The 25,163-nt window shown below is 40.7% G+C and overlaps 1 protein-coding gene across 14 annotated transcripts in view; it reads left to right on the forward strand.

Moving 5' to 3' along the window:
• The window catches only part of PATJ (PATJ crumbs cell polarity complex component), a 349,371-nt gene that overhangs the window by 258,265 nt on the left and 65,943 nt on the right, over positions 1-25,163 (forward strand). For 12 of the 14 annotated variants that reach the window (XM_036844784.1, XM_036844830.1, XM_036844805.1 and 9 more), the window contains 2 exons: positions 17,598-17,672; positions 22,514-22,628. In XM_036844784.1, coding sequence (XP_036700679.1) covers positions 17,598-17,672; positions 22,514-22,628 — 190 coding nt within the window. The remainder of the gene's footprint in view (positions 1-17,597; positions 17,673-22,513; positions 22,629-25,163) is intronic. The other 2 variants (XM_036844815.1, XM_036844882.1) reach the window with 1 other exon arrangement.

Below are 25,163 nucleotides of genomic sequence, written 5' to 3' on the forward strand. Positions count from 1 at the left end.
CACAGGTTCGAGCCCTGATCTGGGAAGATCCCACATGCCGTGGAGCAACTAAGCCCATGAGCCACAGCTACTGAGCCTGCGCTCTAGAGCCCACGAGCCACAACTATTGAGCCCACGTGCCGCAACTGCTGAAGCTCACACGCCTAGAGCCCATGCTCCGCAACAAGAGAAGCCACCGCAATGAGAAGCCCGTGCACTGCAACGAAGAGTAGCCCCCGCTCACCGCAACTAGAAAAGCCTGAGCGCAGCAATGAAGACCCAACGCAGCCAAAAATAAATTAATTAATTTTTTAAAAAAATTTTTAAAAAAACCTACTAACTTGTTCTTTTTGGCACCGTTTCTCCAAAGATAGATTAAGGAAAAATCTTTTTGTTTTTGTTTTTTTTGTTTATTGACTTTTATTTATTTATTTATTTATGGCTGTGTTGGGTCTTCGTTTCTGTGCGAGGGCTTTCTCTAGTTGTGGCAAGCGGGGGCCACTCTTCATCACGGTGCGCAGGCCTCTCATTATCGCGGCCTCTCTTGTTGTGGAGCACAGGCTCCAGACGCGCAGGCTCAGTAATTGTGGCTCACGGGCCTAGTTGCTCCGCGGCACGTGGGATCTTCCCAGACCAGGGCTCGAACCCGTGTCCCCTGCATTGGCAGGCAGATTCTCAACCACTGCGCCACCAGGGAAGCCCCAAGGAAAAAATCTTTTAAAGCAACAGGGCTTTGCAAGTAGAGGCCCCCGCTTTCATCCACAGAGGAAATGGTAAAACGAGTGAGAACACTTCCTTGCTTGCTGGGAGAGGCAGGTAGTCCCACAGAGGCTCACTTGTAGGCTGCAGGCAAAAGCCACCCGTCATCCACCCTCTGTTCCCAAGAAGGCAACACCAGTGGTGGGGCTCCAAGTCCCAAAATAATTGAAGAACCCCACCCTCAGGCAGAGGACCTGAAGAACTAAGGATAATGTTTAGATTATTTCATACTGCATTTTAATAAGAATAAAAGCCTCCCCAAACCCATTGACTGGTATTTTTCTTTCTCCCCTCCCCCCATCACCTCCTTCTCTTTTTGGTATTCTGCAATTTCTTTGTCACCATTTCCAATAGAATATCCATGGTCTAGTCAACTGAGGAAAGATAGCCAAATTTGAACAACTTTTATAGCATAAATATAAATGGCCCAGCATAAAGTATTGCTTAAGAGTGTGTCTAACTTGAGCAAGTTAGACCTCACCAAGCCTCAGTTTACTCATCTGAAGGATGGGAGTAACCAGGATGTTATGAGAAACAAATAGGCAATAAAGTATAAACATGTAGTAGAGTATAAGGTACATAGCTGGTGCTTAGTAAGCTCATGCATTAATTCAGAAAATATTTGCCAAATGCCACTATGTTCCAGGCATTGGAGACACAAAAGTGAACAAAATGTACCGGAACGTGTGCCTTCGTGGAGACTCATTCATGGGTAGATGGGGGAAGGGAGATAGATAATGCATAAATCAGCAAATTATATTAAATCATGAAATTGCTGTTCTTGAGGGTAAAAATTTCATCTGGCTCAACCTAACATATTCATTATTGTCTCATTATAAAGTACAGTTGACCCTTGAAAAATGCATTGGTTAGGGATGCTGACCTTCTGCACAGTGGAAAATCCATGTATAGCTTATAGTTATAAGGCCCCCTGTGTTCTGGGTTCCTCCACATCCACGGCTCCAACCAACCTCAGATGGCAGATTGTGTAGTATTATTGTACTTACTATTGAAAAAAATCCATGTGTAAGTGGACCCGCATGGTTCAAACCAATGTAGTTCAAGGGTCAACTGTATTAATAACAGTTCCTCATCACTAGTCATCATTTGATTGTTTCTATTATGAGATTGGCACCAGCTCCCCTGCATTGCTGCACCATTCTAGGATGGTTGCTGGATGCACCTTGTCAGAGGACAGCATGTGATCTGTATGGGCCTTGACTCCTGTTACCTTAGTTTATGTCAGTTGGAAACAGTAAGCTCTAACCCTTTAAAGGTTGCATTTCTTGCTTCCTGTGGGAGCATATATCTCATCAGACACTGCTGGCCCCTACAAGAGAGACCAGGAGAAAAACACAGGTCTTGCTCTTAAGCAGCTTACCCTCAAGCATCAGTGAGGATAACAGAATTTGTACCTGGAAAATCAGACCAGGCAGAAGTGTATTAAAGAGTGAGAAAAAAAATGTTACAGGAGTTCAAAAGTGGAAGGAAAACCATCTCGTTCAGGGATTAGGGACGGTTTCTTAGACTCTTGGCCTTTAAGGTGAACCTTTAAAGATGAGAAGGCGATTGACTACTGAGGTTGGAATAAAGAGGAGAGGTTCACCAGGTGAATCAAACAGTGTGGGTGAGGTACAGTGTGCAGAGTTGAACAGTAGAATCAGATAGAAGTTAAACAGTAGAATCACAGAACTGAAGGGACTATATGCTATGAATTATAGATTAACGTATTCACCTTTTTATGCTCAGTGCTCAATAAATGTCTCATTAACTACATGGATACACATATATACAAGGTGCTACCTATGAGAAACTATACTCCAAAGGGCTATTAAAGTGCTTCTCCAAGATTACCTGTTTTCCGAGCTAAGACTAAGCCATGAGTCTACATATATTCCAGTGCTCATTTCCACTATTCAGTTATGATTGGCTTTCGTCCATATCTCAGTAGTCCCCAGATTCACAGCCAAGGAGTTTACAATAACTTCAGTAGATATTAGATTTCTCTAAAATATTTTTTAAAGGGAGAATGACTTGTTTTTAGACAACCGATCAGGTGATGGTTGGTGAAGCATAGATTCCAATTGTGAGAATCTGGAGACAGGGAAGTGTCTGGAATCTATTTCAGAAGTCTAGGTGAGAGCCTGTTAAGACTATTTTTTAAGCCTTTTGAAAGGAACTTAAAAAAAAATTTTGCACAGAGCTTTGCAATTTGCAAAACTGCCTCATCTATTATCTCGTTAGCTCAAATATTTTAATATCGATTTTTTCTAACATGATATTAGTTCATGATTTTATTCAATTTTATCCCCAAAATAACCCTATGTAAGAAGTAGGGCAGGAGTTATTTAATCCCTGACTTACAGATGAGATCTTAAGCTGCTTAGTGAAAGACCACAAAACTAGAAATTAGAAGAGCTGCACCTCATCCTGAAGGGTCCTTGTCTCCCTGGTATCTTGACATAGAAGAGCATGAATCCCTAAAATAAGTATTTTAATCTTTTGGGTATAAACCTATGTTTCTATCATGTTGGGGATATCTGTGTTAATATAATACACTCTTTTGGGGGCAGTATAGCTAAATTATTAAGAGTGCAAAGATTGGAGCCATTCTACTTAGATTCAAACCCTGGTTCCACCATTTACTAGCCATACAACCTTAGGCAAATGGCTTAACCTCTCTGTGCCTCAATTTTTGCATCTGTAAAATGGGAGAAAGAAACAAAGGGTTATTGTGAGAGAAAGGAGTTAATAACTATAAAGTACTAGGTAGAACCATCCCAGAGTACCCGGAATGACTGTGTAAGGGAGAGTTGTTGTTAATGATGACGATGATGTTATGCTGATTAAAGCATTAAGTGTCAGCCAGATGAGGATTAGCTGTTCTGAGTGAAGCATTACGTGTAACTTGGAAAACTGAAGTGAATTTTTTCAACCCCCAAAATGCAATTGCTGATAATAGATGGCATCTATTGAATGCCTGTGTGCCAGGCATTATTCTAACCTCATTCACATAACAATCCTATGAAGTTAGTACTAGTATTTTCCCCATTTAAGAGATGAGGAAACTGAGGTACTGAAATGTTAAGTAAGTTGCCTAAATAATCACCTGGTGAAGCCAGGATCCAGGTCCATGCCCTGTGAGGCTGGAGGCTGCACTCTAAACCACTATGCAGTACTGCTTCTCAGAGAGATACAGATATAGAACAAACTGAAGTCAAGGGACAGCAAGAGAGTTACACTGGGATCTGAACTTTGTGATTTTCATTCCCTAAATCTTGAACTCCAACATAGAAAATTATGACATAGTAACAGGTAGATACTGAAATTTACCTTTCACATTGGTAAATGAAGTGATATAGACCTCCAAACCGATGTTTCATAAAATGAAGGAAACTAAAACATTTCAAGAAGCTGACCTGTGCCAGGCACTTTCATACTGGTTATCTTATTTAACCCAATGATGCACATGTTTTTAGCCCTACTTTACTGATAAAGTACTGAGGCTCAGAGATGTCAAGTCTGTTCCAAAGGTCTCACAGCTGGTGGGTGCTGTGGCTGGGACTCAAACCCAGTTCTCTTTGCCTCTACACCCCATCTTCTCTTCACTGTATAGTTCACATAGACAGCCTTTCTTGGAATGTCAGAGTATCACTGTGTGATCTATTTGTTCAAACAACAGATATTAATTGAGTATCTCTTGCATGTCAGACAATGTTATGTACAGGGGATTCAGTGATGAGCAAAACTATTAGCATTTCTTAAAGGGCTTGAGATGTTCAAGGACAGGTGTTCACATCAGCTTGCTGTCTTTAGAAGCTCAGTAGTTAGGTGGGGAGGAAGGAGCAAGAGAGGGAAAGGAAGAGATAGTACTGTGTTGTTCTTATAAATGTCTGACCTCTGTTCTTGCTACCACCTTTGGATCTCGAACCTTGTCTGATTCTATAGTTTTCTGCCTTGATGTAAAACCAATTTATGTTTTCTTTGGTTCTTGTCTGTCTCCTTCTCCATGTTGTTATAGATACTAATAGCCAGTAAAATAATTTCAGAGCTACTAGCTTACAACAAAATAATAAAAAGACAAATAACTCAATTAAAAGATGGGTAGGGATCTGAACAGGCATTTCTCCATACAAATGGCCAATAAGCACATAAAAAGATGGTCAACCTCATTAACCATTAGAGAAATGCACATCAAAACCACAATGAGATACCACTTCATACCTGCTAGGAGACTATAATCAAATACACAGATAATATAAGTGCTGACAAGGATATGGAGAAATTGGAACTCTCATACATTGCTGCTACAGCCAGTTTGGAAAACAGTTTGCAGTTCCTCAAAATATTAACAGAATTACCATATGACCCAGCAGTTTTACTCCTAGGTATATACCCAAGAGAAATGAAAATACACATCACACAAAAACTTGTACACAATTGTTTACAGCAGCATTATTAATAATGGCCCCCAAATGGAAACAACCTAAATGTCTACCAACGGATGAATGAATAAATAAAATATGGTCTATCCATACAGTAGAATATTATTTAGCAGTGAAAGATAAAGAAGTACTGATACATGATGCTACAAGAATCAAAATCTATAGCATGGCTTCACTCCTATTAATAGGGCTATTATTAATAATGCTGCTGTAAACAATTGTGCACAAGTTTTTGTGTGATGTGTATTTTCATTTCTCTTGCGTATATACCTAGGAGTAAAACTGCTGGGTCATATGGTAATTCTGTTAATATGGGCACACTTGCCCAGTTTTACTTCAAATTTAGGCACCATTATTTATAGGGGAAACTGAGAACCAAATATGGTAATGGAGGTTCCAAATGATTATGTGCACTTTGCACTAGAAGACTTGTTAGGAAATTACTAATAAGCTTGCCACAGACATAACAGCAGAGGTGCTTCAGCCACTCACGTGTGTTCTTGTGATTTTAGGTTGCTGTAGATTGTTTAAGACAGCTTATTTTAAAAGTAGAAAAACAGATTTTGTAAGTGCTTGCCATTAACTTGCTACTAAATTCCCAATGTATTGATTGAATCAATAAAAAGCCAGATGTCACCCCCCCCCCAAAAAAAAAAACAGAATCAAAATCTATAGAGACAGAAAGTAAATTAGTGTTTGCCTATGGCTGGGGGATAGAAAGTGACCCTAATGGGTACAAGGTTTCTTTTAGAGATTATGAAATGCTCTAAACTTCAACTGTGATGACACTTGTATAATTCTGAATGGTAAAACCATTGTATTGTACACTTTAGATGGATGAATGTTATGGGTATGTTAATTATATCTCAATAAAGATGTTTTAAAAAATTACAGGAGGAAGAAGAAAGAGGGGAAGACAGAATATAGACAATCCACAAACCGAAACCAAATCAGAAATTTGATTCTAGGTAACCTCTACACTGGAAATTCTGTGATTCTGTTAAAGAACTATAATAGGATCCTATGCGAGGAACTTTTAATGTAGTCTCTCCACATTTTGGAATCTTTTTGCAAGTGTTTAATAATCTGCACCCTAGTAGAAAAAGCCCCACTTCTTTGTCCATCAGAATTAAAGCTTGACTTTATCTTATAAATTCCTGTGTTCAGCCTGTTGCTACACTCTGTGCTAGTTCCTGGGAAGATGCTACTGAAGGTAAACAGACATAGTCTCTCTTCTTGTGTTGCTTACAGTCTTCATGGGAGAGTGACATCATGTAATGTTACATATAGATTGAAATCTCACCTTTGATAAAAGCTAAGAACTAGAGGCGCTTGGTGCTAAGAGAGCACAGAATAGGGGGGTTTGACCTTATCAGGGAGGGCTCTCCCAGTGAAAATTGAACTGAGATCTGAAGAAGCTGGAGCTACCCGGCAGTGGGGCAGAGAAGAAACAAAGGAGGGAGATAGGCAACCTTAGAGCATCAGGGAGTTTGGGGAACTGAATTTCTGAATGTTCACGATTGCCAGAACTGGTGAGATGGGAACTAAACTGGAGTGGTTGACAGGGGCCAGGCCACGCTGATAAGATGGTCTCTATGCTAACGGTAGTGGGAAGCCATGGAGGGCTTTCGGAGGTGACTCTAAGCTGTAGCTGTAACGTAGCGATCAGGTTGGACAGGGGCCAGAGTGGATGCTGATGGGCTGGCTGGGAGTTTACTGTGGCAGAGGCAATGGCAGTCTGCAAGAGATGGCGGTGGCAGGATATATTCTCATATTCTGTCTTTGCAAAAATTATAATAAAATAAACAGCAAGGTAATATATGTGTTTACCTGGTAAGTTCCACAGAGAGTTGCCAGTCAAAGAATTTACCTTTCTTGCTCCCCATATGCAAACCTTCCGCTGTACATGTGCTTTAAAGCTTTCCTCTGAACGCAGGTTTGGAGCTATTCAAATGGCAGTTGTTACACCATCTGGGTCTTGAGAGCAAGCATCATCCCAAGGCTTGGCCGGCAGCCCAAGATAACCTTGCTAGGAAATGCCCCCAGCAGATGTGCCCGGCGTTCTAGCCCCACTCTGTGACACTGCTTAGCAACAGTGCATGCAGTCTGTGTATCAAGTGTTCCCTGTCATTACAGACCTAGTTCGTGTACAACAGCCTCAAGAACATTTAGACTTTTCAAAATTTTTCAAAACGTTTAGGTTTTTTCAAACGGTCTGCCGTGTTTGTCTTTACTCTTGTCTTTCATTATGAAATGTAATTTCTGACCCTTAGGGCAAGAATAGAAAAATGAGAGTATTCCAGTCCAGCTCGAGGTGGCATTCACCCTGTAGTTTCTTTGTGGAGATTTTAGAGTTTACAGGGTAGCAAGATGCCTGGGGAAGCATGAATTGTTTCTGAATTAACTATCATTAACTCAAATGGGCTGTGACATGGAAATTCACGCCGCAGCTGACAGTGTGTTTTACCATTTCAGAGTCCCCACCAGCCAGAATAGCAACATTTTAGGAACACTTTTTACTCTCTACCTTGATACACTTGATCCACATAAAATTTTCAAACATACTTACTGGAAAATCAGTGTTAAGTGTTATAAATAATACCTGCATCTCCAAATGGTCTGATAGTACTTGCTTTCTCAGATGAAAAAGGCTGTCAGATGTAAATCGTGGGCTCTGATATCTGAATGGACATAAACATCCCCGCTGCCGTCACTAGCTCTGACCTAGAAAGTGACTTATCCTGTCTGCCCTCCTTTCTCCACCCAAAAATGGGGGAGGAGGAGACCCTCCTATTTTTTGTGAAGATGAAGTGTGATTCTGTAGGTGAAACTCTTAATAGTGCTTGGAATGCAATAAGGGCTCAGTGACTGTAGCTATTGTTAACACCAGATTTTGTCTATATAAAATCAGCGTGTGCTAGAACTCTCGTTATTCAGTACACATTTCCCGAGAACTTGTGATGTATCAAGCTCTAGGAATGTAAAGATAAATAAGACATCTTTCATCTAGGAGTTCACCACATTAGGTCTAATGCAAAGGTTACAAACTGGTTGTCAGGAGATTTTTACATTAAAAATCCTGGTTTCTATTTTCTACTGAAAACAGACCAGCATTCCAAGCTGCCCCTTTCATCAATTATGTACTTCTAGTTTATTTCAGTCCCTACCTTTCCACCATTCTCTAACCCCTGCTTAGAGAATGCCTGCTTCCCCATCACCTGTAAGTACTTGAGTACCTACATCATCCCCATCACCTGTGAGTACCTGAGGCTGCATCCCAGGTCTACTAGCTGTGGCCATGTAGGTGGGCCTGGCAGAAGGTGAAAGCCAAGCAGTAGACAGGAGCTGGGTGGTGGAGGGCCTTGTGGACCAGGAGAAAGGTCTTTATACCAACAGAAGCCTTTGGAATGGTTTTTAAAGGGGGATTATAATGATGAGATTAGCCTGTTGATAAGATCCTTTTGAGCTCCCTGTGAAGAATCTGCTAGCCAATGTCAAAACTGAAGGCAGGGAGTTTAAAAAGCTGCTAGAGGAAATGAGATGAAAGTCGATAGTGACCTAAACTAGGGGGTCTGTCAGTGAGTGCAGATTTTCAATAAATACAGGAGTTAGAATTGATAGACTTGATGATTGTTTGAATGTCAAAGTTGAAGAAGAAGGGGGGTGAGGCAAGGATTCTCAGATTACATCATGGGCAGCTGACTGGCTGGTTGGTTGATGCCATTCACTGATAAAAGAATGAGGAGGAAGGGAATTCCCCAGTGGTCCAGTGGTTAGGACTTGGCGCTCTCACTGCTGCAGACCTGGGTTCAGTCCCTGTCCAGGGAACTAAGATCCCGCAAGCCACTTGGAGTGGCCAAAACAAAACAAACAGGAGGAAAAGCAGATTTGTGGGGAAGGATGATTTGTTCCTTCTTGTCTACTGAGTTTTAGGTGTCTCTGGAAGACAGGAAAGTGTTATTTAATGACTACTTATTAGGTACCTGTCCCTGTAGTAGGCACTTTAAAAGATTATCTCATTTACCCCAACAAAAACAGTAATAGTAACAATAGTAATAATAATACCATCCACCATTTATTGAGCACTTATCATTTGTTAGGAACTGGACACAGTGTATTATCTCCATCCTCCCCATCATGGAACATTATTCCCTCCATTTGGCAGATGAGGGACCTGAGTATTCCAGAAGTTGATGCACTTGCTCAAAGGCTTAGGGGCAGTAAGTGCCACAGTAAGGATTCAAAACCTTATGTTTGACTCATAACCTTACATGCCTGACTCGTGCCAGACTGTCTCTCCAAGAGGTATTTGGTATTAACCCATGAAGAAGCTGAAGTTTAGGAAGTCTAATTTGTCATAGAGCTTGTAACCCATAAGTAGAAAAACCAGGACATGACCACTGTCAGACACCAAAGTCCAAGCTTTCTTCTTTATCCAGATAATACTAAAGAGTTATTAATTGGACCCATGTGGATCTGTGACAGTTCTCACTGGTCAGTGGGAAATATGAAAAGTAATAACCACATGGAGAGTTCTTCATAAAGCTAAATTTATTCAATTTAAAAGACTGTCCTTTAAGATTGTGTCCTACCTAACTTTTTAGTGTTAAAATGGCTTTTCCTACATGACATTGCGGTGGTAATATATGGTGATAGTTGTGGGGAGAGGACTTTAATAGGTTGACCCCTCTTAAATCACTGATATTTGACCATTTCTTGACTCATAAATTAGCAAATTCATATGCTCCAACCTAGTATTCCCTTGCTCTCAATTCCTTGGCCAAAAAAAAGGTAACTCTATAACCTCAAAGTCCTTTTGAAAAATTTCTGGTCTTTGAAATCCCAAAGTCTAAGAAAAATCTATTTTGCTTCATGTTGTGATCCTAGAATCAGGAGTACTTTGCAAATGATTAGATGAAAGCAGGCAAAGACAGAGATTAATAAAAGCTGGCTGTGGTTTTATTTATTTATTTATTTATTAAGTAATTTATTTATTTTTGGCTGTGTTGGGTCTTCGTTGTTGCGTGCGGTTCTTCTCTAGTTGCGGCGAGCGGGGGCTATTCTTTGTTGTCATGCGAGGGCTTCTCATTGCGGTGGCTTCTCTTGTTGTGGAGCACGGGCTCTAGGTGAGCGGGCTTCAGTAGTTGCAGCACGTGGGCTTGGTAGTTATGGTGCACGGGCTTAGTTGCTCCATGGCATGTGGGATCTTCCCAGAGGGCTCAAACCCATGTCCCCTGCATTGGCAGGCGGATTCTTAACCACTGTGCCACCAGGGAAGTCCCTGGCTGTGGTTTTAAACCTGATAACTGGGAGGCTGATATTGTCACTAATTTTTTTTAAAAAATGAGAAAAAAAAAAACAGATCTGTGGGAGAAGATAATGAGTTCAGTGTAGAATTTTAAAGGAATAATATACCACATGACTTCTGATACAGGTTCAGTTTATCAATTTTGACGGCTGTGCTTGATTAAAAATTATTCCTAAGTGTTTTTAAAGTGCTGGCATCCAAGTTTGGGGAAAAAAATAGTTTAAAATGTGTTTCTGATGATTATAGGCTTCTTGTTAAGTCTTACATCCAGGCTGGAATTCTCAGGTGTAATATCCTGCTCATTTTTAAAGCAAGGTCCTGAACTGTGTGCTTAAAATCCATTTTTATCCCCAGTTTGCTGTCCATCAAGAACTGTAGGATTTCTGGTTCAGCTATGGAAGCCGATGCCACTGTGTGAATATTATTTTCTGTTTCAGATCCAATATGAAAACAGCATCTATAGCAGGAGTGTAGGCGTTCCCTACAGAAGAATGTGTCTGAGTCAGCGCTGGCCTCTCTTTTGTGACAGTATGCAAATTGCCAATGGCAGAGTTCAATTGCATTCAAATATGTGCCATTTTTCACAGCTCATTGTACTTTATGTCTTGTATTTCTGAAAATCACTTGAGATTTGCCTACATGATAAATTTCCCTTTCCCAGTCATAAAAAAAGACAGTAGATCTACAGTCAAGTCTACTTCCTTCACGAAAGTCACGAGAGAAAAGCTTTTGGCTTTTCCTTCCATTCTCTTCCCCTCTGCATCTATAGAGATGTGAGGGTAGCCAGTAAAGTAACCTCATGAACTCAAAGACAGCAGAAATATAGGTACACATTTTTAATACAAATTCACATCTTGGACGTCTGCTAGCTTTCTTTCACTCCCAGCCAATTTAATGGCCTGCTGTGGTGACTTTTTATTCAACTTGGAATTTCATCTTGCCTACAAGGAAGCTATTGCTTACCAGATATTTCTAAATTGAGAAAGTAATCTTATAATTATTCAGCAAGCATGATGGGCCCAGAGAAGCTCTTAGTTGTGACAGCTCAGAGCCCTGAACTCATACTTTCTTACCTGTGTTTGGTGCCCCATCATCTGAATCCCAGAGCTTCTCAGAAATGTTATGATGTTCTTTGAGTCTGTAAAGTTTTCACTTCTCTGGGGAGGGCTTATTTGCTGACATAATTTTAAGATCATATAACCTAAAACCTATGTTGATTATCTTATCTTTCAAAGAAAGCAGAAAATAAGTGAGTATATTGAAGAGCTGTTATATCCCCAGCACTGTGCAAGCCACAGGGCATATCACAGTGAGCATGACACATAAGTCTTCCCTTCAGAAAGCTTTCAGAACTGCTGAGAATAATGGCAGCTAACTCTGTCACTGCATTTACTATGTGCTCCAAAAGGCATCATTCTAAGTGTATTAATTCATATTTTATATGAGATCAAGCCTATTATTATCGTCATTTTATGGATTAGGAAACTGAGGCACAGAGACACTCAACTAATAAGTGTCACAGCCTGGATCTGTATCTGACTTTAAATAAATGACTTAGTGTTGACGAGTACTATTGAAGGGAAAGTTAAGATGCTGTGGGAGCTTTTGCTTATGTGATTTCACCTGATCCAGGTGGGTAGATGAGTGGGTAAGAATTAGGGTGGGACTGATCTAGGCAAAAGTTGTCCTTTTAGGATGAGCAACTTTCTTTAGTTTGTTGTCTTGTACTCAGTTCACTTCATCTCTATTTACAGACTCACTCCAGTGAGTTTGTTATTCTGGTCGTTTCTGGGCTCCACCTCATTTTAATCAGAAGTCTCTTGGTTGCAAGTGATAAAACCTCAACTTGACCTTATAGACAGAAGGGGAAATTCACTGATAGGCTACAGGTTCTTTTTACATAACTGCAGGAAGGGACAGTTGGAACCAGAGACCTGGTGCTGGCAGAGGTGACTCTGCGCATTTGTCTGACTCTCTTCTACTTCAAACTGGCTTCCTCAGCATGGTGCGAGCATGGCTGTCCATGGCTCCTAAGCCTCTCTGCCAGAAAGGGGCTGGCTCTCTGCCCTTGGGTCCACTTTGGAAAATCTATAGGATGTTCTTGTGCGGTTCGGGTGTCCACACTTGGACCAGTTACCGTGGCCAGACAGACAGACATGTTGAGTACCCAGCTTTGGGACAGAAGTCAACCAGCTTTGGTGATTGTAAGCTGGATATCAATCCCATTATTATCTATTATAAAGAACATTCCCAGTGTCGCCTTTTATGTCCACCCCTCTGAAGCTCCTTCTCTTGATCAGAGTAATTTGCCTGGCCCACCAAGCATTTTCTTTCAGGGGCTCATAGTGCTGCGCTGAGGATTGTAACATAATGCACACAGAATGTGTCATATCAGTATGTTTTATGAAATGAGAAGATCTTTCCACACTCCTTCCTCAGTCTTCTTATTTAGAGGTCCCCTGTGCAAAGTTTACACCTTAAAATGTCCCAGAACCTCATCTTTGAAGGCATTAAGAGCTCCCTTGGAACAATAGTTGGGAGATTAGTAAGTTCTAAATTTAATTGTAAACACGAAGGAAAGTGACTCACCCAAGGTCACTGCAGTGGCAAGTGCCATGAATTTTGTTTTTCCTGCCCAGGCTCGAAATAAGCAGGCATGCCTTGTTCCGACTTGTTGAATCTAAAAATGGAATCAGTATGTTGAGGCCAACTCCTGGGAATCTTGTATGAATTATTGGGAGGAAGTGAGCCTTTCCCTGTCACTGTGGTTTACCCCTCGGTTAAGGGCAGGGACTTTGGAGCAAGATGTGTCTTTGTTAAGTTCTGGCCTGGCATATACTTTGTTTTGTTTTGTTTTTAAATTTTATTTTAATTTTATTTATTTTTACTTTTGGCTGTGTTGGGTCTTCGTTGCTGCGCGCGGGCTTTCTCTAGTTGCGGCGAGTGGGGGCTACTCTTTGTTGCGGTGCACAGGCTTCTCATTGTGGTGGCTTCTCTTGTTGGGAGCGTGGGCTCTAGGCACATGGGCTTCAGTAGTTGTGGCACGCGGGCTCAGTAGTTGTGGCACGCGGGCTCAGTAGTTGTGGCTCACGGGCTCTAGAGTTCAGGCTCAGTAGTTGTGGTGCACGGGCTTAGTTGCTCCGCGGCATGTGGGATCTTCCCGGACCAGGGCTCGAACCCGTGTCCCCTGCATTGGCAGGCGGATTCTTAACCACTGCACCACCAGAGAAGCCCCCTGGCATATACTATGGATTCTCTGTACCTCCGTTACTTCAACTCTAAAATGAGGATGATAGAAGTACCTAACACATAGATCTGTTGTGTACATCGACATCTAAAATATGTAACCTGGGCTTCCCTGGTGGTGCAGTGGTTTGGAATCCACCTGCCAATGCAGGGGACACGGGTTCGAGCCCTGATCTTGGAAGACCCCACGTGCCGCGGAGCAGCTAAGCCCGTGTGCCACAACTACTGAAGCCCACACGTCTAGAGCCCATGCTCCGCAACAAGAGAAGCCACCGCAATGAGAAGCCCACGCACCGCAATGAAAAGTAGACCCCACTCGCTGCAATTAGAGAAAGCCCGCGTGCAGCGATGAAGATCGCAGCCAAAAATAAATAAAAATAAATAGATTTTTTAAAAATCCCCAGAAAATTAAAAAAATAAAAATGAAAAAAAAAATATTAACCTACCTGGCTTGGTAACTGGCAACCGTGCTCCGTAAGTTCTAGCGATTGTTTTATCACCATCATGTAATGGTTCCATCCCTTGGACCAGAGGGGTAAGGGTAATCAGTATAAGAGATGGGACATTGTGGTAGGCCAGATGCTTTTCAGAGCTCTGATTTCATCCTTCCACATTTTTGAGGACAAGATAAGAGAAAGAGAAGGAAATTAATACCTCTTGGGCACCTGCTATCTGCCACATACCTTCACACATATATCTTTCAGTTGTAATTCAATATTTCCATAATTATTTCTCTAGTTTCTGTCTCACCAGATATGTACATGTCATAAGTGCAAGGCTCCATTAGTCTTTTCTCACAGCACAGAGCAGGTGCTCAGCAAGCACATGTTGAACTCAACTTTGATGGCAACACTTCATTCAGGTAGCGGTTACAGCATTCTCACTGTTGGGAGAAATGAAGGTTTCTAAGCATTACTGCTGCTAATAAGTAGTGGAACCAATCTGAACCCGGGTTTTTCTCGCTGCTATTCCAGTGCCCTTTCTTTTTATTTACAAGTGCAAATGAGGACAAGTTCTACGATTAGTAGTACCCTATGTCATATGCAAATTGGGTTTTAAAGTGTTTAGCTGGGGAAGTCAGCTCCTTTGTCACATTGCTGGTTAGTCTGGGTTTAAACAAAGGTAGAATTGCAGACCTCTGCAGTATCATTTTCAAATAGAGGCACTTTTTGCTCTTCCTAAGGCCATTTGATCCACACTGGAGGGAACAACACCAGTGGTTTCCGTTTATAAGGTAGTTTAGAGTTCTTATTCTGAAAATTCCCATGAGCACCATTTACTGACTTTCCCATGTCTTTCTTCTCTGTTTTCAGCTGTGATCCTTTAAAAAAGAGGCCACAGGGTCACCTTCACTGTGTGCCCTTCCTTTCATGGCTGGCTCTGAAATCCACCCAGGTGCATTTAAGCTTTAAGTTTCCGAACTTTGATTCATTTAGCACTAGCCCTTTATCAAGCTTATATTCTATTCTGCCATATGTTTAAGAAACAAATAAGACAAAATCAATGATATTAGTATATGAGAGACAAACACATAAGATTTTTAAATATATATAATGTTACAAAAAATAGTGATAAAATAAATTGGTCATGCTGTGAAGGGGCACCACCCAGGGGCTCAGGGAAGAATTAAGGGAAGAGGTAATTTTAAAATTCTTTTTTTAAAAAAAAAAAAAATTATTTTATTTATTTTTTGGCTGTGTTGGGTCTTCGTTGTGGTGCACAGGCTTCTCATTGCAGTGGCTTCTCTTGTTGCGGACCACAGGCTCTAGGCACATGGGCTTCAGTAATTGTGGCACGCAGGCTCAGTAGTTGTGGTTCGTGGGCTCTAGAGCACAGGCTCAGTAGTTGTGGCACGTGGACTTAGTTGCTCCACGGCATGTGGGATCTTCCCGGACTAGGGCTCGAACCCGTGTCCCCTGCATTGGCAGGTGGATTCTTAACTCCTGGGCCACCAGGGAAGTCCCTAAAATTCTTTTTATGTCACATAATCTGTTTAGGAGCAAAGTTAAAAAAAAACAAAAAGCTAGGAATGAGGGAGAGGAGTTCTAGGATCTTTCTTCCATATGGGGGAAATAAGAGAGTATCTAAATGAGAGATAGTTCTGGTCCTAAAAAATGTTACAAGTAAGCAGCTAGGGGTACTCACAGTCATCCAGGAGTCCTAGGCTGTAGTCTCAGGATATTACGTGGTGGGGTTAAATCTCTCAGGTTAGAAACTAATAGGGAATTGAGGAGACAAAAATGAACTTATAACCTAATCTAGTAATAATGAATGGCTGGGCATAATCTGATCATTATCTATTGTATTGTTGCAACTCTGATGGGAGCCTTTTGAAGAAAGAGTATATCAGGGCTTCCCTGGTGGCACAGTGGTTAAGAATCTGCCTGCCAATGCAGGGGACATGAGTTCGAGCCCTGGTCCGGGAAGGTCCCACATGCCACGGAGCAACTAAGCCTGTGCGCCACAACTACTGAGCCCGAGTGCCACAACTACTGAAGCCCGCGTGCCTAGAGTCCATGCTCTGCAACAAGAGAAGCCACCCAATGAGACGCCCGGGCACCGCAACGAAGAGTAGCCCCTGCTCGGTGCAACTACAGAAGAGCCCGCGCTCAGCAACAGACCCAACGCAGCCAAAAATAAAAAATTAATTAATTAATTAATTTAAAAAAAAAGAGTGTATCAATATGCCCAGAAAAGAAACCAGGGTGGGGGTGGGAGTGGTGATGTCAAATAGTACACCAGTGTTCCCCAAAGGAGAAAGTGTCCTGTCCAGGTAATTGTTTTCACCAACCCTATAGCAGAGTTAGGAACATGGGTTTATCATAGGTTGATTTCATTTACTATCATCATTAGCATCTTTATTAAATACTTGCTGTTTGCCAGGTACCATGCTTAGTGCTTTTCATGTATTGCTCCATTTAATCCTTTCAACATCCCTATTGTATAAACTACTCTTATTTTTTTCCCGTTTTATATATGAAGAAACTCAGGCTTGGAGAGGTCAGATAACCTGCTCAGGATTTCAGAGCTTTTAAGTTGAGGAGCTAGGGTCACAAACTGCTAACACTCTACTATACAAGTCACACCTTTCCTCTCACCTTGAGATAGATTACCTATCTGCCAACTGTGTACTAGACCCTCTGCCTGGGTGTCTCTCAGACATTTACCAATGGCCAAGTAAACCCATCCTTTCTCCTATCTAGATCAGTCTCTCTCTGTGTTCCCTGCCTTGTCCAAGCAAAAATGCATGAGTTCATGCCTTAGAGTAAACCATCATATAATAATTTCCCCTGTAAATTGCCTGTAAAAAAGGATGAGATATGGTGGGAGGCAGACAAGCATCTGGTCAATTTATCACTGTCATCATTTGTTTCAACTAACTGTCCTTTAACTATGCATCAGTTTCACATGTGTTTTGATAGTTTGCATCTCTCCTAAGTCTGAAGTCTGCACTTCTCCATGGAGTTCAGAACTAACTTTTATCTCCCAGTGTCTTTAGTGAGTGTACATTTTTGCCTCTAATTGGATATTTTAAGGGGAAAGAAATTCTAATAACAGGACTTGAACCCTGAAAGGGTTCAAGAAGAAAAATCTCTGGCTGAAATGACCATCAAAAGGTATCTGATAGGCTTAAAGCCTGACAGATCTGAAAGGGCCAACAAAGCATTTGGAAATGACAAGCCTGTGTTCATTTCTGAGAGTTAGTCCAGGTGGATGAGTAGAACTCTTCTGCCTGGTGTGTTGGTCGTTTATGTAGTAGCTTCAAGCCCCATTAAATGGTGCTTGACTGCTGAATTTGGAGAGTACAGTTGAGCCTACAGTTGTAATACCGATAACTGGCCGTATCTTTTACATTTTAGGAAGACATCTCCCAAGTGGTTGGTCAAGATGTGGTGGCAGGTCAGCAGAAGGCACTGGAATGTCCAACTGACAGTGTACGTAACTGACCCTTTATGTTTGCTCTACTCGGATGGTGTGTGTTATAAATGGGTTCCAGAAGAAAAGGAGATGGTTGCAATGAAATCTGATCCTTTATTACTTGGCGGGAAGTTAAGGTGTGTCTTTCAACCTGAAGTCAACCCACAACTGTATCACCGATCCTGTGCAGGATGTGTGGAAATATCCTTTGTATGTCTTCCTGTACCAACACCCTAAGCAGGTGTTTAAAAGTGAGGCATCTCTGAAAACACACTTGCACCTAAATTCTGAGAGCCCCATGTCTTACATAATGTCATGAATAAAAATTTTAAGAAGGAGAGTTTGTAGTTGTGTAGAATTATAAATGCAATAACAAGTGTTCCTTGTATTTATATAGTTTTTCTTCTTAAAAAACTATAAGTTTCTATCTGTCAAATTTTTGTCCTTTTTTTTGCTATTGAACATTTTTTTGTGTTGCTAAAATTTACATTATTACTATATTAACTGTTTTTGTGTTTAAGGAACTATAGATTACTAGAGCTTACAGGAAATATATGTTATTTCAAACGTTGCCAAAGAAAATGCCTTTGTAAAGTATCCAAAATTATATGCTAAAAACCTAAATAAAAACAAGTAGGTGTAGAAAGAACCTTAAAAATAAGCTTCAACTGAAAAAAATTCACTTCAACTGAAAGTTGTAAGCAATTTTTTAAAATTTAGAACCAGATTTTTTTTTTTTTTTACTTTATGTAATATATTTGCAAATAGTATTAATGTGCTAGTACTTTACATACTGCCACTTATCTCAAGACATATATCAAACATCTCTAAAATTTTATAACCGTAGAATTTTAGAACTGGCGTGAATCTACACATCCTCTGGCCTTTCATTTCCCTGCTGAAAAGTGAGAACTTAAATATCTAAGTCATTCTCCTTTCAGAAAGTGATTATTACCCTTTTCTATAGCTGCAGAAGAGAAATGACCCAGAGATCATTGGGCAACATCTGCAGTGAAACTGTGCCAGCTCAGCATAAACAACTTCCCAACCGTCTGAGCTGTGACAAAAGGAATGAGATTCTTTGTGGAAATGGAATTTTTCATCCCTGAAGGTTTTCAGTCAGAAGCTGGCTGATCATTTATTAATATGTTCTCAAAGGACATAAAAACATTAGTAGCTATTATTAATTGAACTTCTAAGTTATTCCTGGAATAGTGATAGGTTTATTTATGTACTTTTATCTTCAGTCTCTACAACAACCTTGCAAGGTATAGAGGTACCAACACCAATTTACAGATGAGGACATTTAGGAGGTTGAGTGGCTTGCCTGTGATCACACAGCTAATTAGTGATAGAAAACTCAGTCTGTCTTCTTTTGAGTAGTGATTTTTTTTTCTTATCATGAAGATCCGATGAAGTGTAGACTCTTTCCCCAGAAAAACACTGGTAAGTATAACTTTGATACAACCGCAGAGGTTTTATAGTTCCTAGAATTCCCTCTATAAATCTCTTAGAAACCCATTTATCTTGTGTTAAGAATCCATGATTTAACTAAAAAATAAGTTTCAACTTAAAAAACAAACACCCCCCCCCAAAAAAAAACACTTGACTGAGCTCCACACCCCTAGTGCCAATTTCTTTGGTCTAGAATGGGGGTTCCAGCATTCATAAATTTAAAAGGCTCCTTAGCAGTTTCTGTTATAAAGACAGGGTTGAGAACCCCTGGTTTAGTTAGGCTGGATGATTTATAAAGTCCACTCCAACTCTGATGTTCGAATACAGTAACATTCAACAGCAAATCCAATCTGTCTTCTCCTTTTTTTTTTTTTAATAAATATACCCCTTTTTAATTTTTTTTTATTGATTGATTGATTTCTCTTTTTTTTTGGCTGTGTTGGGTCTTCGTTTCTGTGCCAGGGCTTTCTCTAGCTGCAGCAAGCAGGGGCCACTCTTCATCGCGGTGCGCGGGCCTCTCACTATCGCGGCCTCTCTTGTTGCGGAGCACAGGCTCCAGACGCGCAGGCTCAGTAGTTGTGGCTCACGGGCCTAGTTGCTCCGCGGCATGTGGGATCTTCCCAGACCAGGGTTCGAACCCGTGTCCCCTGCACCGGCAGGCAGACCCTCAACCACTGCACCACCAGGGAAGCCCCTGTCTTCTTTTTTTAAAAAAATTTTTTTTGAATTTTTGTATTTTATTTTATTTACTTTTTTATACAGCAGGTTCTTATTAGTTATATCTATTTTATTATTTATTTATTTATTTATTTTTATACAGCAGGTTCTTATTAGTTATCCATTTTATACACATCAGTGTATACATGTCAATCCCAATCGCCCAATTCATCCCACCACCACCCCCACCCCCCTGCCGCTTTCCCCCCTTGGTGTCCCTACGTTTGTTCTCTACATCTGTGTCTCAATTCCTGCCCTGCAAACCGGTTCATCTGTACCATTTTTCTAGGTTCCACATATATGCGTTAATATATGATATTTGTTTTTCTCTTTCTGACTTACTTCACTCTGTATGACAGTCTCTAGATCCATCCACGTCTCTACAAATGACCCAATTTAATAAATTTTTTTTATATAATTTTTAAAGGTTACAGTCTACACATCCAAGTTTTCTAATCTTTCATACTTGGTAGTTTGGTTTTATGTCAGTGGATGAGTCGTGGTAGCTGTGTTCACCCATCACCACGTCTACCAACAAGTGGTCTGCCTCTGAACATATGTTTGTTTCACTTGGTTTCTGTGGACTACTTCCTTATTTTTTCAACCCATGTCTGTTAGAAACCTACCTAGTACGCACAATGAAATGGATGCTGCATGAACTGGGAAATAAAGATGAGCAACAAACATTCCCTGCTGTTAATAAAAGTCATGATGTAGGGATGACTGTCTCTTGTGCTCTTCTGTTTTAAAATTCACACCATTTTTCATAAAAGAACTCTGTAGCTGGCATTTAGTTTTATTATCAATTTTCTTTCTCGAGATTATACAAAGGAAAGGTGACATAAGTACTGTGCGAGTTAAGATTATGTTCAGTTGCTGCAAGAAGTTTCTCTTTTACATAACGGTGTGGCTGTGATCAGTTTGGGGATGACATGGTGTCTCCATGGTGTCACGGACCCAAGCGCCTCTTATCTGATTACTGTACCATTATTTGATTACTCTGCCATCCTCAAACTATAGCATCCGTTTTTTTGGTCTAAGACTGCTGCTCCAGTTATTACCATTGCATCCACATTTCATCTAAAGAAGGGGAAGGCAGGATTGTTCTCCTTAAGAAAATGACCTGAAAATTGTACAGTTCATGTTTGTTTACATTCCATTGATCATAGACTAGTCTGTGGTCATGTCTGGCTTCAAGGAGGCTGGGAAGTGTGGTCTTTAGAGTAACTGGATATTTAGGTGGTTCCATTGTTCAGTTTTCTCGTAGTAACCCCTAGTTTGTCATTTTTTCACTTTCTTCTTTTTAAAATCACTGAAAATATATATTCAAAAAAGTCTTTTTAAATAAGTGTACAGTCATTATTAAATGATGGTGATAGAAAAACTGCAGAGAAAAAAAAAATGAACATCAGTAGAATCATAACCTAGCAACTGTTTGATAAACACTTCAAACTTGCAACATTCTTCAAATGCCGACTTTTAGTCCTACTTCTTTCTCTAATTAGCTGTATGATTTCAGATGTCACTTGACATTTGTGTCTTGGTTTCTTTATCTGTAAAACAGAGTAATATTGTCTGATTGTCAAGGTTATTCTCATGATTAAATGAATTCATGGGTATAGAAGTGTTTTTGAAAACTGGAAAGCACAATACAGATATACAATGAGTGGTATTGCTTTTCTTGTTACATACTGCACAATGCCTTGTATTGAGGCGTAGACTTCCACTGATGGAATCTTGGGGTGTTATTGTTCTGGAGCAGTTACCTTGATCCTACTTCTGGACTCCAGGGACAGCCTGGTGCTTTATTGCCTCCACCAGAATCTTCCACCTGGAGATGGGTTTCCTGGCTAACTACAGATCCAGAAGGCAGGCCAGGTCACTACCTATATTTCTTAACTGCCTGTTAAGCAAGCATGGAGTCCTTTTGGTTTTTCTTAGTTTTCTAATACTAATATTCATTAGAGATATTATCAACAAAAATTCAGAATTACAAGTTAATTCTCCAAAGCTTGCACAGCAAATGTCTCTGTACCTTCATTGAATTACAGATTTATTTCCTACTCTGAGTTTCCATGTCTTCAATTTTTCTCTCTGCATTCATTCATTCATTCATTCATCAAACATTTATTGAGGCCCTACTATGTTCCAGGCACTGGGAATCAAAGGTGAATAAGCATTCTTTTTGGTGAATTGAAGTGTAATGATGTACCTGGGTTTGTTGTCTCTTCCTAACCCTAATGTTCAATTAACCTACCTCATGCATCTTTGACTATGTTAATATGTCCAGAAAAGTTGGGCAGTGTCATGTGCTCAGAACATCTGCAGCACAGATTGTTTTTCACTAAGCACAGCACAGATATACAGACTTCACACTGATTTCATCATGTAAAAATGCTTCCTGGCCTCAGCTTCATGCACAAACCACAAAGATAGCTTCTATCCTTCTTCCCTTCCTTGATCCATCCTTCACCAAAGCATTTTAGATATAAAGTTAAATAGGGAAGCATGGGGAATGGGACAGAAATCATCCTAACTTCCCCATGCCACCTCTCCAACTCCGAACTTTCAAGAGACGTTATTGGAGTGCACCATTGTTTTGGTGACAATACACCAATTTTAAAGTCTTCTCCTCTTGTTACCTTTCTCCTCTCTGACGTTCATCTAATTTTCCTTTCTTTTGTAGGCTGACAGCCGAATGAAACAGCAAAAATATTCAACAAAAGTCTCCTTCAGTTCACAAGAGATTCCTTTAGCACCAACTTCATACCATTCAACAGATGCAGACTTCACAGGCTATGGTATGAGTCTTTCTCTGAGCAGAATTGAATCCACCCATCAAACCTTAGAAAAGGAAGGGATTGTGATGTCCTGAAGAGAGCACTGGACCAAGAGTCAGGAAGCCTGGCTGGCATCCCTGTTCTGCTTCCTGAGCTTTGGGACTTGGGCAGGTCACTTTACTTCCAAAATCATTTTTCTCATCTCCACTAGTGGGATTGCCTAGTACTTATTGAATATAAAAGTAGTAGAACAAAAAAGGCCCTCAGTAAATGCTACTTGAATCTGAGGCTTCCAGATTATTCTCTAATCTCTCCAACATATTGTGTTTAGTTCACGAGTAGTGTCTCTGAAAAATCACATTGAACCAAATTGTAGCCTTATGTAAGCTATTTAAAGACTTGATTTTCAGTGCTTAAAGAAATTGATAATCACTTTCTCTCTTTGAATTCCTGGATTGAATTATGCTGACTAATGGTTGAAAATAGACCTTCAAAATGAATAATGAGTATTTCCATTTTGCTTTTATGCAGTGTAGGTCAGTTTTAAAAGGACTATTTAAAACACATGCTCACCAATGGTAAAGCGTAACCCAGCATGAATTCAGCAGACCTGACACCTTTATGGTATTTGCGTTTTACATATTTTTTTCATGAATATTAACTCATAAAAAATTTATGAGGCAGGTATTATTCTAAAGCACTAAATTTTTTGCTGAAAGACTTGATGGATGTGGTCAGCAAACTATGACCCCTGGGCCACAGTTGGCCCACCATCTGTTTTTATATGGTCTGCAAGCTAAAAATGGTTTTCACATTTTTAAAAGGTTGAAAAAAATCAAAAGAATGTTTCATGAAAATTATATGAAATTCAGATTTCAGTGTCCATAAATAAAATTTTATTGGAACATTCATTTGTTCAGGTGTTGTCTATAGCTGCTTTCACACCATAAGGGTAGAGTTGAGTAGTGGCACCAGAGCCTGTATGGCCTGTAAAGCTCCCGATATTTACCATGTGGCCTGTTACCAAAAAAGTTTGATGACTCCAATGTAGACCAATTGAGTTTTTTTTTTTTTATAAATTTATTTATTTTATTTATTTATTTTTGGCTGTTGGGTCTTCATTGCTGTGTGCGGGCTTTCTCTAGTTGCGGCGAGCAGGGGCTACTCTTCATTGCGGTGCGCGGGCTTCTCATTGCGGTGGCTTCTCTTGCTGTGGAGCACGGGTTCTAGGCGCATGGGCTTCAGTAGTTGTGGCACTTGGGCTCAGTAGTTGTGGCTCACGGGCTCTAGAGCACAGGCTCAGTAGCTGTGGCGCACGAGCTTAGTTGCTCTGCGGCATGTGGGATCTTCCCGGACCAGGGCTCGAACCCGTGTCCCCTGCATTGGCAGGCGGATTCTTAACCACTGCGCCACCAGGGAAGCCCAACCAATTGAGTTTTGATCATATATATCCCATATCTTTACCTCTATAGCAGAAATTAATCATCCCACAGTTTAATCTGTGGAAATTGTATTCATTCATCCATCCACTTACCAAACATTGATTGGGGGCTTGGTAGGAGTCAGGCTTTGGGCTGGATTCTATGAGAGAAATAAATACCAAGACTGACTCAGGACTGGCTATAGGGTGAGGCAGAAGCAGAGGAGGGAAAGAAATGCCTCCTCCAGTATCTCTTACTATGTTTTCTCTCCTCACTCGAGAGACTAAGCTAGTGATTTACATAAGGAGTATAAACTATTTAAAGCATCCATGAAACTATGACACTGTCATACATTGTTTTTATTGGAAATCAGTGAACAACGTAGCATGAAATACGTATGTTGCCAAAAGATCTAGAGTCAAATTAGGTTTACGATTTACTAGCCTTCTGATACGGTCTTTTAAAATTGTTGCCGAGGTTGTGTCATTGTTACACGAGAGGCCATTCGATTAATAAATTCCATGTGGTCAGCAGCGGCACCTATGTGAAAACCACCCAGTGCCAGTGTCTGGGCTGAGCACCTCAGGCACGTTGTTCCTTTAATTCCTCAGACAGCCTCCTGGATAATGATTACGTGCATTTTTCTGATGACGAATGAGCCTCAGCTGCACCCACTATTAATTTCCTTCTTGGGAACTCACATCCACTTCTGTACCACCCCGAAACTTGTGCCCTTCGGTCCCGAAGACAATGATTATCGCTGAGTCAGAGCAGAGCCCTCACAGGCTTACCTAGGGCCTGTGTTCTTTTGTTTTCTACCAAGTGTCGGCAAACTTCTTCTGTAAGGAGTCAAGGAGTAAATATAAGGCTTGCGGGCCACGTGGTCTCTCTGTTGCAGCTACTCAACTCTGCTGTTAGCAGCCGTAGACTAGATGTAAATGAATTAGCAGGGCTGTGTTCCAGTAAAACTTTATTTATAGACATTAAAATTTAAATTTCATATAATTTTCACATGTGTTGAAATGTTGTTTTTCCTTGGATTTTTGTTTTTCAACCTTCATTCTTGGTCCTTAGGCCATAGTGTACTGGCCTCAACTTGTACAGAGGTCTGTGGATCTCAGCTTGGCCCCTGTGC

This window comes from Balaenoptera musculus, chromosome 1 (assembly GCF_009873245.2).
Source record: "Balaenoptera musculus isolate JJ_BM4_2016_0621 chromosome 1, mBalMus1.pri.v3, whole genome shotgun sequence".
In the NCBI taxonomy this organism is placed as follows: Eukaryota; Metazoa; Chordata; class Mammalia; order Artiodactyla; family Balaenopteridae; genus Balaenoptera; species Balaenoptera musculus.